At 47.8% G+C, this 12,400-nt stretch overlaps 1 protein-coding gene across 1 annotated transcript; it reads left to right on the forward strand.

Annotated features, from left to right (window-relative positions):
- Positions 1 to 2,125: 2,125 nt before the first annotated feature.
- FGF16 (fibroblast growth factor 16) lies at positions 2,126 to 11,747 on the forward strand. Its single transcript, XM_003824401.5, has 3 exons — positions 2,126 to 2,411; positions 8,620 to 8,723; positions 10,742 to 11,747. The coding sequence occupies exons 1-3, from the start codon at positions 2,138 to 2,140 to the stop codon at positions 10,985 to 10,987; spliced, it is 624 nt and encodes a 207-aa protein (XP_003824449.1). The 5' UTR covers positions 2,126 to 2,137; the 3' UTR covers positions 10,988 to 11,747.
- The last annotated feature ends 653 nt before the right edge of the window (positions 11,748 to 12,400 follow it).

Here is a 12,400-nt window from a genome sequence, read left to right on the forward strand (position 1 = left end):
TTTATGTCAGTCTTATTTTATAAAGCTTTTAATTATGGAAATTTTCATATGTAATTTCATATATATATATATAAAGTATAATTAAACACCAATATACCCCTCACCCAGCTTAACAATTAGCGACACAAGGACAATAATCGCATCTATACCTCCATTCCTTCTGCCTTCTTACTTTGAATAATTTAATAGCAAATCCCAGACAGCGTATGATTTCATCCATAAATACTTCAATATGAATGACACTTTCTGCATTTCTGTGTCCCCTACAATTGGAAGATGACTTGCATCTATGTCCGCTGCTACTGGGAGCACCTCAGATTATTTCTGAGTGTGCCTATTATGTGCCGCATCTTGTGCTTGGCTTCAGAGGTTCTGTCTGAGCTGCAGAGGCACACCAGTACCAAGCCACAATACTCCCAAACGAGAATTGCTACGGTTCCAGGGGAGTGAGCTCAGGGTGCACGTGGGAGCCCAGGAGTAGGACCCTGAATTGCACTAAGTGAATTGAGCGGAATCGGTTTTCTCATCTCATGGTGACCCTGAGTTCAAAGTTGCCACGAGACTAGGGGTCGCCAGCAGGAGGCGCTGCAAAGAGAGGGGGTGGCGCGGGGCTCCCTGTGTTCAGTTTCTCCTGAGGGAGCCTGGGAAGGCAGCCATCGCCGGCTGCGGGTGAAAACCAAGTAACAACACCCTTTCACAGGCGATCGGGACGCCGAATGCCAGGGCCCAATAGGTGCCCCAGGATTCAGGTTCGGGGCACAGGTGCAGGGGTGCAGGGCAGGTCTGGCACCTGCTCCCCAGGACTTCTGGACGCTGCCCGTTGACTTGGCTGCCGCCGGTTCCTGTCCCAACTGCCGCTCTTCCTGATAGAATATCTCGGAGCAAGGCACTGGACAGAACGAGGAAACACCTGTTTCCAACAAGAAACGAGGTAGGGGGGAAGCCCCCACCAGGCTTCCAATGGCCTCTCATTGAGCTTGCTCTCGAGAGCCTCTTAAAAGCGCTCCCAGAAAGCCAGCGGAGATCATTTTTCAAAAAGATCGCTTTCTATTTCTTACTCCCCCTCTCCTTTTCCTAAGCCTAAGCTGTAACGTCTCTTTCTTTAAAAAAATAAAAATTCATCTTTCCTCTGAGGGGTTTCCCGCTCCTCTCAGACCCCGTAAGGCCCTCGCCTTGGAATCTGCAAGGACCACCACCCCCAACCCCAAATTTTGCAACTGCATTGGCTTCCAGGTTTTTCACTTCCTCGGTACCCCGCCAACCTATACAGGTAGGAATTAGGACTTGGGGGCCGTGGAACAAAGAAACCAGGGAGTCCCTGTCCCGGGTCAGATGCCCTTTCCGCAGCCTCCGACCAACTGGGGAACAAGAGGAGATCAGGAGCATGTGAACCCCCCAACTCCGGTCTCATGGCACTTTCCAAAGGCTAGCATAGCAGCCCGAGGACGCGTGGGAGGTGGGGACAGCCCCCGGGCAGCAGACAGACAGACCCCCACGGAACAGGCCTTGAGTGGCCGTGCGCGCCAGCGGCCTCCACGCACTGGGCTCTGTTATTTCATCAGCAGTTTCAGAAGAACCTGCCAAAAGCAGTTATGCCTCACTGCAATGTGTAGCTTTTTCCTGCCATTTTTTCATAATAAAAGAGGGAGTGAAGCTCGCTCGCTCTCTCCCTCCACCCCCCTCTCCCAAAAAGAGCCAAATGGATGCAAGAAAAAAAAAAAAAAAAAAAAAAGAACCCACACACCAATCTCCGAGGGGATGCCAATGAGGTGTGGCTTGTATTTAAATATCCAATATGTCAATGTAAGGGGAGTGGGTATGTATATAAAGTGCCGTTTGCATCTGATAGCTGGACGAAGCCAGCTATGAGAGGCCGGGGGAGATGGATGCGGAGGGGAAGAGGCACTTTGACTGAGAGCAAGGTCAGGAGCACGCTGCCCCGCGCTCCCCGCCGCTGAGAAGTTCCTTGGACGCGAACAGACGTCGACTGCAGCTCGGCAGAGCGCGGAGCAAGCGAGCTAACGAGGGAGCGCCGCCGAACCGCCCGCGCCCGCTGCGGGAAGAGGCAGTTCGCGCCCCGTGGCCCCGGCTCGGCCCGCGCGCGCCCAGCACAACCAGCGCCGCAATCGGCCCAGCCATGGCAGAGGTGGGGGGCGTCTTCGCCTCCTTGGACTGGGATCTACACGGCTTCTCCTCGTCTCTGGGGAACGTGCCCTTAGCTGACTCCCCAGGTTTCCTGAACGAGCGCCTGGGCCAAATCGAGGGGAAGCTGCAGCGTGGCTCACCCACAGACTTCGCCCACCTGAAGGGGATCCTGCGGCGCCGCCAGCTCTACTGCCGCACCGGCTTCCACCTGGAGATCTTCCCCAACGGCACGGTGCACGGCACCCGCCACGACCACAGCCGCTTCGGTGAGGACGCGGTCGGGGGAACGGGAGGCGGGCGGACGGCGCACTGGGGAGCCCACAGCTCCGGGCTCAGGCGTAGGGCCCGCAGACCGCCCCCGGGCTTGGTGTCGTCCGGGCCAGTCGAGGCGAGACACGACGGCGCGGTCGTGGGCCTCTCGACATCAGGGGGCCCTGCACCCTCGGACACTCTCAGGTGGGGGCGGGGGCGCCTTGCGGTGGGGCCTCTCCTTTCGCCGCTCCACAGTATCTCCCCGGGGAGCAAGGGGGTAGTTCTGGGAGCTGGACTCTAAGCCTTGAATGAAAGCAGGTGGAGCTGAGACAGGGATGGGAGCTCTCGCCTAGGAGGCCGGGACCGTGGCTGCAGCGCGGGCCGAGCCTCGAAGGCAGCTGGGCTGTGGCAGCTGATTTCCTGGAACAGGATCCTGCATGGGCCGTGGGCATGTGAGGCGGTCGGCCGGCACACAAATCGCTTTTGGCCCGTGGGTACCAGGCAGCTGTGGCCTCCGCCTGCCTTGGGGTCGCTCTGTCCAGGGTAGGAGACAATCCAGGCAGCCTGGCACGAATTGGGAATCTAGGAAAACCTCGCGGTGTCCACCGTGTAAGGGCACAAGTCCTGGGGCAGCTTTTGCCGGAAACTACCTCTGGACTCCTTGCCTCAGTGAGGAAACCGTCCTGGGCCCACTCCCAGTCCCAGAAACAGTTGTCTCTTGGGCCCAAAGCAGGAAACGTTCAACCTCCATCCAGGATTGTCTGTTTGCCTGCCACTATACAAACTGTTCAACACAGCTGCCTGTCTCACATATAGAACTAATTACACAATTAATATAAGCCTTGATCTGAGACAAAGATCATTAGGTTTCTAAGCAAATGTGTTCGCTCCTCGGTAATTTGCCATTTTTATTTTCAATTTCCAATTCTATACTAAGACATCATGGGGGGTTCTGTGACAGCTACCTTTGCCCCTCCGCATCCTCCAATGTCCTCTGCTTCCTCCCAAGGACCCTATAATCCAAGAAAGACACCTTTTCCCCAAGCCAGTAAGATGTTCTGCCTACACTCAGACATGACACCCTTCCCTTCTTTTTCCCACCCTCCTTGCCAACATCTGCCCCAACCCCCCCAAACCTCTCCATCCTCCTATTCTCCATGCCTTGCTAGAGCTGCATCTGGAGTGCACAGCAAAAAGGGGAACATAGGGGCCAGTGCGGGGTAAGGCCAAGCCTAGCAAACAACTTAGGGGCAGGGTTGGTCTTCCTTGGTGGGAACAGGCAGAAACCCTAATGAGGTCTATGGTATCTTGGAAAAATGCACTCAAACATAGCTAGAGTACAGTAGGTTGGGAGGGGTAATGGAGGGGTGCAGGTGTCTGTATAAACTTGCAGCAGGTCCTCAAAAGGGTGATAAGGTGGAGTGGGAGGAGAGGGGGTGTTAACTTGGCTCCTTTCCCTTTCATTGCTTGTGATTTTGCAGTCCCCTTTTGTTCCTCTTCTTAAGGAATAGGACTCCCACACCGGCCTCAGAGCCTTCCTGAAATGGCATAAAGATACCGGGGTAACTCATTGCCGGTATGTAACCAAAAAAAAAGATCATGAAATGATGGAGAGATGTGGGGTGGGGGTAGCGAAAGTGGAAAAATTATGAGCACACCTCCCAGCAGCTCCAAATATTTTTCTGATTTTGTGCCTAAGCTGAGCCCAGTAACCTACAAGGTCAACATAAATCAGTAATAGGCTCTTGGGATAAGTGGTCTTTAATTACCTCCCTAAAGACACATCTTGATTTCTTTTCATTTCCCAGGTCTGCTAAGGGTGTTAAGTTTAAGGAGAAACCAAAGGAAATAAGATTGGCAGGAGGAAGGGACATTTTCACTGCTGCTTAACTGACTGCTTCATTTTTGGTTTTGCCTTTAAAAAAGAAAACAACACTGGCTAAGAGCACCTCTGCATCACCTTTTCCTTTTCCTCCTTCCCTGACTTCCTGTCACTTTCCTGCACTTCCTGTAAAGAAAATGATAACTAGCCAAAGCTGTCTCTTTGTAACCTTCCCTGCCAACTTTAAAACACATACTCTTTCTCAGTTTAGCTTTTGGCACAGAAAGAGGTGGCGTTCAAGTTTGCTAACTCTTTCCTCCCTCCACATTTGAGTTAATCAGCCAGGGTATTCAATAAATTGAAACTTTAACATTCCATAAGTGCTTTAGCAGTCAACATTCCAGCAGGGTAAAGTAGGCCAGACTTAAGATATAAAATATTATAGATTTCTGCTAGGGGGGAAGAGGTAGTCTCCAAAAGCCATGTGAAGTAAATAGCTATTTGTTGTAATTGGAGAGCAGGGCCCCCAAGGATTACCCTGGAATCCATGTGTTCAGAACAAGTCAGGCTAAGCCCAAGAGCAGTCCCGACTCCAAATAATAACCTGTTGGCACAGCATATGCTCTCCGCTCTCCATCTGCAATCAGTAGCCAGGAGTATTTCAATCACCGCCTGGCTGGTAGCATTTATATGAAGTTCACAAGGATACTGACATTCCGAGGGGCACCTGTGGACTGGCAGAGCAGAGCTTGGGAGCCAAACTGAAGGAGAGTCCTCCCACCAGGTGGGATGGAGTGGGCTCATGCAGCTGCCTTGGTTCTTGAGTGATCTGGTTCTCATTTGGCAAGATGCCAAAGCAGCACTGTCTCGGCCCCAAAGGTCTGACAGGATGGCTGAAGGATTCAGGCAAGTTATGGAACTAGATTAAATGACACATTAGACAGTCATCTAGCTAGGTTCTGAAGCAGTGGGGCCCAGAACAGATCAGTTTTGACTGAGGGCCTGGGGAGAGAGGTATAAGAAGTGTCTGGAAATTGTCAAGAAAAGGGCAGAGCCTGATGTGGGCAGGTCAAGATGAGGCAGAGTAGAGAGAGGTCCTGGGCCTTGAAGGGGTAAGAGTACTGAGGACAAATTTTGTCTACTTAATACTTCACCTCAACACTTTGCTGTTAACACCCCTGTCCAGCTGTAGCTGGGAAAATATGAAAATGGCTTATTTTCTCTCCCCCTTCATGCTGGCTGGGATTCAGGAGAAGGTTTAGGAATATCTCTTCCATCATCATGTGCCACTGGGTTCCCACAGTTTGAAACCAGCTAATAGGAAAGTTGGCGAGGGAAAATGATGCCCAAAGACAGCTGGGCAGGGATAATTCCAGCTGTTGGAGACCCCTGTTACTGGACACAACCCAAGTGACTTCCTGTATGATCTGTCCTTTGGCATCAGGGTTAACAGAGAGTTGGAGAAAAACTGTGGTGACTCAAATGGCCACACCTCTTGGGTTTCATGATTTGTTCTCACACTATGTCTTGGGCAGTGAGATCACAAGCTGTGCTCTGCTACTTAATGAGCTCAGGGTTGTCAGAGACATGAGATACTTACAGAATGAGGGAACTCAGACTTGAAGCTCAGGAGTAACCCGCCTGAGCAAAGCAAAGAACTAAAGGCTCCCACATGTTAGTGTCCCTCAGAGTTTAGGACCCAGAACTGAATCATGACCTGGTTTCTAGTTTCCTTTCCATACTGGGCACTCTCCTTTGAACATGCTCTGTTTTTCCATTTTCTTCTCTAAGCACAGTAGAACTAAACACACCATTCTCAGTGTGGTCTAACCATGGCAGAGCAGAGTGGGACAATCCTCCCTCCCTTTTGTTAGTTACCAGACCTGTATCAGTGAGGCCTTATATCACACTAGCTTTTTTTCTATTTTTTCCACTAGCTTTCTAATTTTTAATTTTACATGACCAATTGTACATTAGCTTTTTAATAATCCTGCTAATCATCCATCATACTGAGTTTGCCTTGTTCAATTAAGTCTCTTAGCCATTGTTGTGTTTTACTAAGCCACATTTCCCCATTGCAGAGATGGGTAGACTTGCGTGTAATTAAAATGCACAAGAACACAAAATAACAATACACATTTTCAAGAAAATATACATGGTTGCCTGAAATGGAGGGGCAGATGGGAGCAGGGTATGAAGAGAAAAAGAAAGAAAGAAATAGATAATTATAAAGCCCTTGCACAGACCAACTATGTTAATAGGACATGATCTAAGCAGTACAGCTAACTCAACTGTCTGCACTTGAGGCTCACCCTCCCCCAACCAAACCCCAAACACAAAACACTTTGGGAAATTTGGGAGACCAAAGTGCAGGACTTCACATTGATTCTAATTAAGCATAGTTTGCTGGAGCCACTCCATTTTTCCATCCTCTGGAAATCTCTTTGGATATTGATTGTGTCATCCCTCTCAACTGTACGTGTTCTAGAACTAGGATAAGCGGTCCTCATATGTTCTCTTACAAGTCATTTATTGAAATATCAAACGGAGCAGAACCAAATGCAAAACGTTGTGCAGTGCAGCTGAAGATTTGGTTGCATTAAATCAGTGTCTGATTAACCCTTACTTGGCACTGGGTATTTTCTCTTCCCCTCCTACCGTCTTGTCTCAATCTCATTTCCCGAGACTCCTTTCTTTGTACTGTAAAATTTAATAGCAACCAGACTGAGAATAAAACTTGGAGGATTTCAGTGTGAGAGGCCAAAGGCCAAACCCTGAGTGTTCTATAGAATTGCAGCAAAATAACCTTACATCCTTCCAAAAGATCTGGGTGGGTTGTGGAAGCACATGCCCCCAAAGCTGCCATACCTGAACAGCAGCCCACCAACTTGAGTCACTGGGGTTCCTCAGGAGACTTCCCAGTAGAGTTTTAACCTGATTTTAAAATTAGCCGCTTAAAATTCTTGATCTTGGAAAATCAGCTCTACTCCCTATATAGATTACATAGAATATTATTACCCTTAAGAATTGCATTTTTGGGCCAGGCACAGTGGTGCATGCCTGTAATCCCAACACTTTGGGAGGCCAAGGTGTGCAGATTGCTTGAGCCCAGGAGTTTGAGAACAGCCTTAGCAACATGGTGAAACCTTGTCTCTAGAAAAAATAAAAAATTAGCTGGGTGTGGTGATGCGTGCATGTAGTCCCAGCTACGAGGGAGGCTGAGGTGGGATGACCACCTGAGCCTGGGGAGGTTGAGGCTGCAGTGAGCCATGATCACACCACTGCACTCCAACCTGGGTGCCAAAGTGAGATCCTGTCTCAAAAAACAAACAAACAAAAAAACAGAATTGCAATTTTGGATAAGAAAGACAGCCAGATATGAGCTCATTTCATACCTTGGATGACTTAAACAAGTTTTTGGTCTGTATGTTGAGAAATGTGATTAGAGGCAGGAATATCAAAGAGGAATCTAGTTGACTATTATGTCTGTATCTAGATAATAGACGTACTATCTTGGGACAAAATTGTAGTCTTCAGTATCACCAGGATTTCAGTTCTGGGTCCTTTTTCCCACTTAGGACTGCTGCTGGGTAAATGAAAGCATTTTCAAATCTTCACCTCTAATATTGTCCGCTAGGAGGACATTTCTGAATTTCTTCTCTTTGGCCTAAAAGTTACAACATCTCAAATCAGTATTGAGTCCAATACCACCTGCCAACTCTTTGCTGTGGATAAACTTAAAATTCTCAAAAGAGAATGATAGGCTTGTCAGCTTGAGGCTGTACTAGCTGAGAATGCTTTTTAGGAGAAAGCTCTCATGTGGCCAAGTTTTGCCTCCTGCCATAAGCAGGGGGAACAAACAGTGAGTGGCCTGTGTGACCTTTGTTAGAGTCAGCTAGAGGCAGTTGACGGCCTCATGTGGCTTTAAGGACATGGGGGCTGACAGGGCACAAAACGAGTTCAGCCTAGAGGACAGCAAGGTAATGCTGCATGCTCTAAGGAAGAGGGAGGTTACAGGGAAAGATACAGAAACCTGTCCTTGCATTTAGAAAACTGACTTCCCGTTTCTTGAATTTGAGAGCAATAGCACCTTGCAATTATGGAGCTTTTGTAGCCAAAGCCTTCTCATGGTCTCTTCCTCATAATATGCCTAAGACTGTTGAGTAGAAGCAGAGATGGTGTCCCCCGTCTTACATATGGAAAAACTGAGGCCCAAAGAGACTAAGTACCTTCTCTGAGGTTCCATTCTTGCCGCAAAAGATGGTTTCATCAGGCATTTTATCAAAGGCACACAGGGCTGGCCTCCAGTTGGGGACAAATGACTGGTAGCTCATGTCACCTGAACAGCTTTCTCTTAGTTTGATGCTGGTAATGGGAATAGTGTTCACTTTTTGCCCTAGGAATCCTGGAGTTTATCAGCCTGGCTGTGGGGCTGATCAGCATCCGGGGAGTGGACTCTGGCCTGTACCTAGGAATGAATGAGCGAGGAGAACTCTATGGGTCGGTAAGTTTAAGGTTTTTTTTTTTGTTTTTTTTTTTTTTTTTGGTCAGAGGTTATTACAACCAGTGTTTGGACAATGTAAAGCAAAAGTATAAAAATATTTATCTGGGGACCAGGCACGGTGGCTCACGCCTGTAATCCCAGCACTTTGGGAGGCTGAGGTGGGCAGATCACAAGGTGAGGAGTTCAAGACCAGCCTGGCCAACATGGTGAAACTCCATCTCTACTAAAAATAAAAAATAAAAAATTAGCTGGGCATGCTGGCATGCACCTGTAATCCCAGCTACTCAGGAGGCTGAGGCAGGAGAATCACTTGAACCTGGGAGGCAGAGGTTGCAGTGAGCCAAGATTGCGCCACTGCACTCCAGCCTGGGCAACAGAGTGAGACTCCATCTCAAAAAAAAAAAGAAATTTATCTAGCACTTGAAAGCCCTTTTTTAGCTGTAAAGGAGTAGTGTCTTCTAGTTACTTCTTGGCTGCTCAGGGTCTTGCTACATAACACCTTCACTCATTTGGCCCCCACCAAAACAAGCTTTTTTTTTTTTTTTTTTTTTGCTTTGAGATGGAGTCTTACACTGTTGCCCAGGCTGGAGTGCAGTGGCGCAACCTCAGCTCACTGCAACCTCCACCTCCCCTGTTCAAGTGATTCTCTTGCCTCAGCCTCCCGAGTAGCTGGGACTACAGGCATGCACCACCATGCCAGGCTAATTTTTTGTATTTTTTAGTAAAGACTGGGTTTCACCATGTTGGCCAGGCTGGTCTCGAACTCCTGACCTCAAGTGATCCACCCGCCTTGGCCTCCCAAAGTGCTGGGATTACAGGCATGAGCCACTGCACCCGGCCCCAAAACATAAGCTTTTCTCTGATACATGTGATTTTGCCTTTTTCATTAGAAGGCCAGCTAGTCTGATGATAACAGTAACCTGTGCTGGTTTGGCAGTAGATGGTCAGGGTTTGGGGCATTAACCCTCCAGGGGAGTACATCTGAATTTGAATGTGTACCCAGAGGAGTAGCAGACTAGCAGGCACAAAAATAGGCAGTGGAAGAGGTGGCTTTCAAATTGAGGATTCTGAGGTTAACAACACAGTCCCTGATTTCCAGATTGCTTCAGCTGAGTCCCAAAGGCCAAATGAAACAAACAAATGAAGAATGAGGGTTCCAGGGTCTGGTGACAGCCTTAAGCCCTCAGCTAGGACTAGGCTAGCGGCAGTGCATTTTCTCTATTCTGGAAGCTAGCCTAGCACTGAGGAATGGTGAGTGATTTACTGACCTTAACCCTTCCAGGGGATCCCAACTCCTGGCTCTGGCTTTTAAGTCACATAGCATACTTTCTGGCTGCCTGCACCCCATGAAATCAGAACACATTTTTCCATGACACCTAAGAGATAGGCCTGTCCCCAGCACTCAGTATCGGCAACTGCAGCAAGTAGTATGGCGGTTGGATCAAGTGTGAGAAGGGACAGAGGCAAGAGACCCAGGAACTGCCAGCCTGAAGTAGCCAGATTGGAAGAGCTTTTCAAGGAGATCTTTTCTGAGCTTTCAGACTGACAGGCCTGAGACCCTTCATTAGGAGAGATCACAGCTCACCTCCCATGGAGCTTTATATAGATCCGAGGCCTTTGCCTGTTAGTTGACATGGTTGACTGTAATCTCAATGAATTTGAACATCATTAGCTCTAAGTAGGGAGAAAGCTCAGTGGGTGCCAGCAGGGCATTGGGAGGCCATAGCAGCAATTCTCAGGCTCAAAGAGCCAGGTGATGCCATCTCCTCCAAACTCCTCCCTTCAGGAAAGATTTCAACTAAAACATTTTTGTGTAACTCATGAAAGAGAATGAAGGAGATACAGACAAGAGTGTTTTGTGCTATTTGGAAGAAAGATACCTCCAGTAATACAGAGAGATAGGACTGGAATTTTCTAACATCAATGTGCTATTGCTATTTCAGGGTTTCTCTACTAGCAAGCTGGGATAGGAGAAATAGTCATATAATGGGTTCTGCTTTATTTTCTCACCCTCACAGAAGAAACTCACACGTGAATGTGTTTTCCGGGAACAGTTTGAAGAAAACTGGTACAACACCTATGCCTCAACCTTGTACAAACATTCGGACTCGGAGAGACAGTATTACGTGGCCCTGAACAAAGATGGCTCACCCCGGGAGGGATACAGGACTAAACGACACCAGAAATTCACTCACTTTTTACCCAGGCCTGTAGATCCTTCTAAGTTGCCCTCCATGTCCAGAGACCTCTTTCACTATAGGTAATGAACCTCTGGTGTGCCCTCTGTGACCCATGTACTCTGGGGCCACGGTTGTCTCTGCAAGCACTATATTCATAGCTTTTCAATCCTTCCTTCCTATCATTTTAGATAACAGAAAAGCACTTACTGTTGAACTCAACCCAGCTGTTCCCTTGTTGTTCAAACTGTATATCAAGGTTGGGTTATTTTGGGGAGGGATGGGGGGGCTGGGCTCGAGGGAATCTTGTATATACTTTTTTCTTTACTCATGTTCCTTCCCCTGAGGTAGCATAACAAAGAATGGGAGCCCCTGCTAAGGGCCAGGGGTGTCTTACCCCACAATTTACTCAAATACCTTGACAATGGGTATAAATGAAAGGCCAAGGAATCTGCCACAGATGCTACCTACAGAGCTTTGGAAAAGTCTCATTAAGAAAATCCTTGGGGCTACAGCCTTGCTGCAAGCCTTCCCTGCATTGGCTCTGCAGATTTCTCATCTGTCCTGACATGCAGTTTTCCTGTCATTGGAAGTGGGAGATGGGGTAGGTTGTAAGAAAATGATATTAAAATGTAAGCATGGATACTGTGCATAAGGACAAACTATTTATAAAATGTATATGCTATTATTTATTTTATATATTTATTTATTTCAAAATAATAATTTTATTTTTAATGAGAGATGCGATGGCTGGATTTTCATCAGAAAGAATAAGGTCCTACTGAAACAGGATAAAATGAGTTATTAAAGGCTTTTACTGACAATAAAATTTGTCTTTATATTGTAAGATTCTGTCTAATTCTAATGATTTGTACATTTAGTAGGGTTAGAAGGTTGGCCAGCTTCTTTCTCTCCAACTCATTAGAATTTTCTGATATTGGCATCACACTGCCTATGCTAGATGACTCCATCAGCCAATACGTTAGCATTATCTAGAGGCCTTATGTGAAGTCCTAGTGGTCCTTTCCAGTTCTATGATTTTAAACATACAGGTGAATCAAAGCTTCAGGAAGGCCTAGACCAACAGCTATTACTGAAGCTCCCATTTGTGCTTAGGACTATGCATAGAGAAACTCTCCTTTGGGACTTGGTTAGGGTCCAAAGCCCTAAGGTCAAAACACTAATTGGGGGCTTCTTACTTCAGATATGAAGATGAAGGGATTCAAAATAAACACAAATCGGCTGGTGCAGTGGCTCACACCTGTAATCCCAGCATTTTGGGAGGCCAAGGCAGGTGGATCACTTGAGGCCAGGAGTTCGAGAACAGCCTGGCAAACATGGTGAAACCCCGTCTCTACTAAAAATACAAAAATTAGCCAGGCATGGTGGCAGGTGCCTGTAACCCCAGCTACTCGGGAGGCTGAGGCAGGAGAATCACTTGAATCTGGGAGGCAGAGGTTGCAGTGAGCCGAGATCATGCCGCTGCACTCCAGCCTGGGT

Source organism: Pan paniscus, chromosome X (assembly GCF_029289425.2).
Source record: "Pan paniscus chromosome X, NHGRI_mPanPan1-v2.0_pri, whole genome shotgun sequence".
Taxonomy (NCBI): domain Eukaryota; kingdom Metazoa; phylum Chordata; class Mammalia; order Primates; family Hominidae; genus Pan; species Pan paniscus.

Bases quoted from the DNA above. Each gene is read 5' to 3' on its own strand.
- FGF16 (XM_003824401.5), top strand. From the start codon at position 2,138: ATGGCAGAGGTGGGGGGCGTCTTCGCCTCCTTGGACTGGGATCTACAC. The intron at 2,412-8,619 runs GTGAGGACGCGG...TTTTTGCCCTAG, and splicing joins CCACGACCACAGCCGCTTCG to GAATCCTGGAGTTTATCAGC. The intron at 8,724-10,741 runs GTAAGTTTAAGG...TCACCCTCACAG, and splicing joins GAGGAGAACTCTATGGGTCG to AAGAAACTCACACGTGAATG.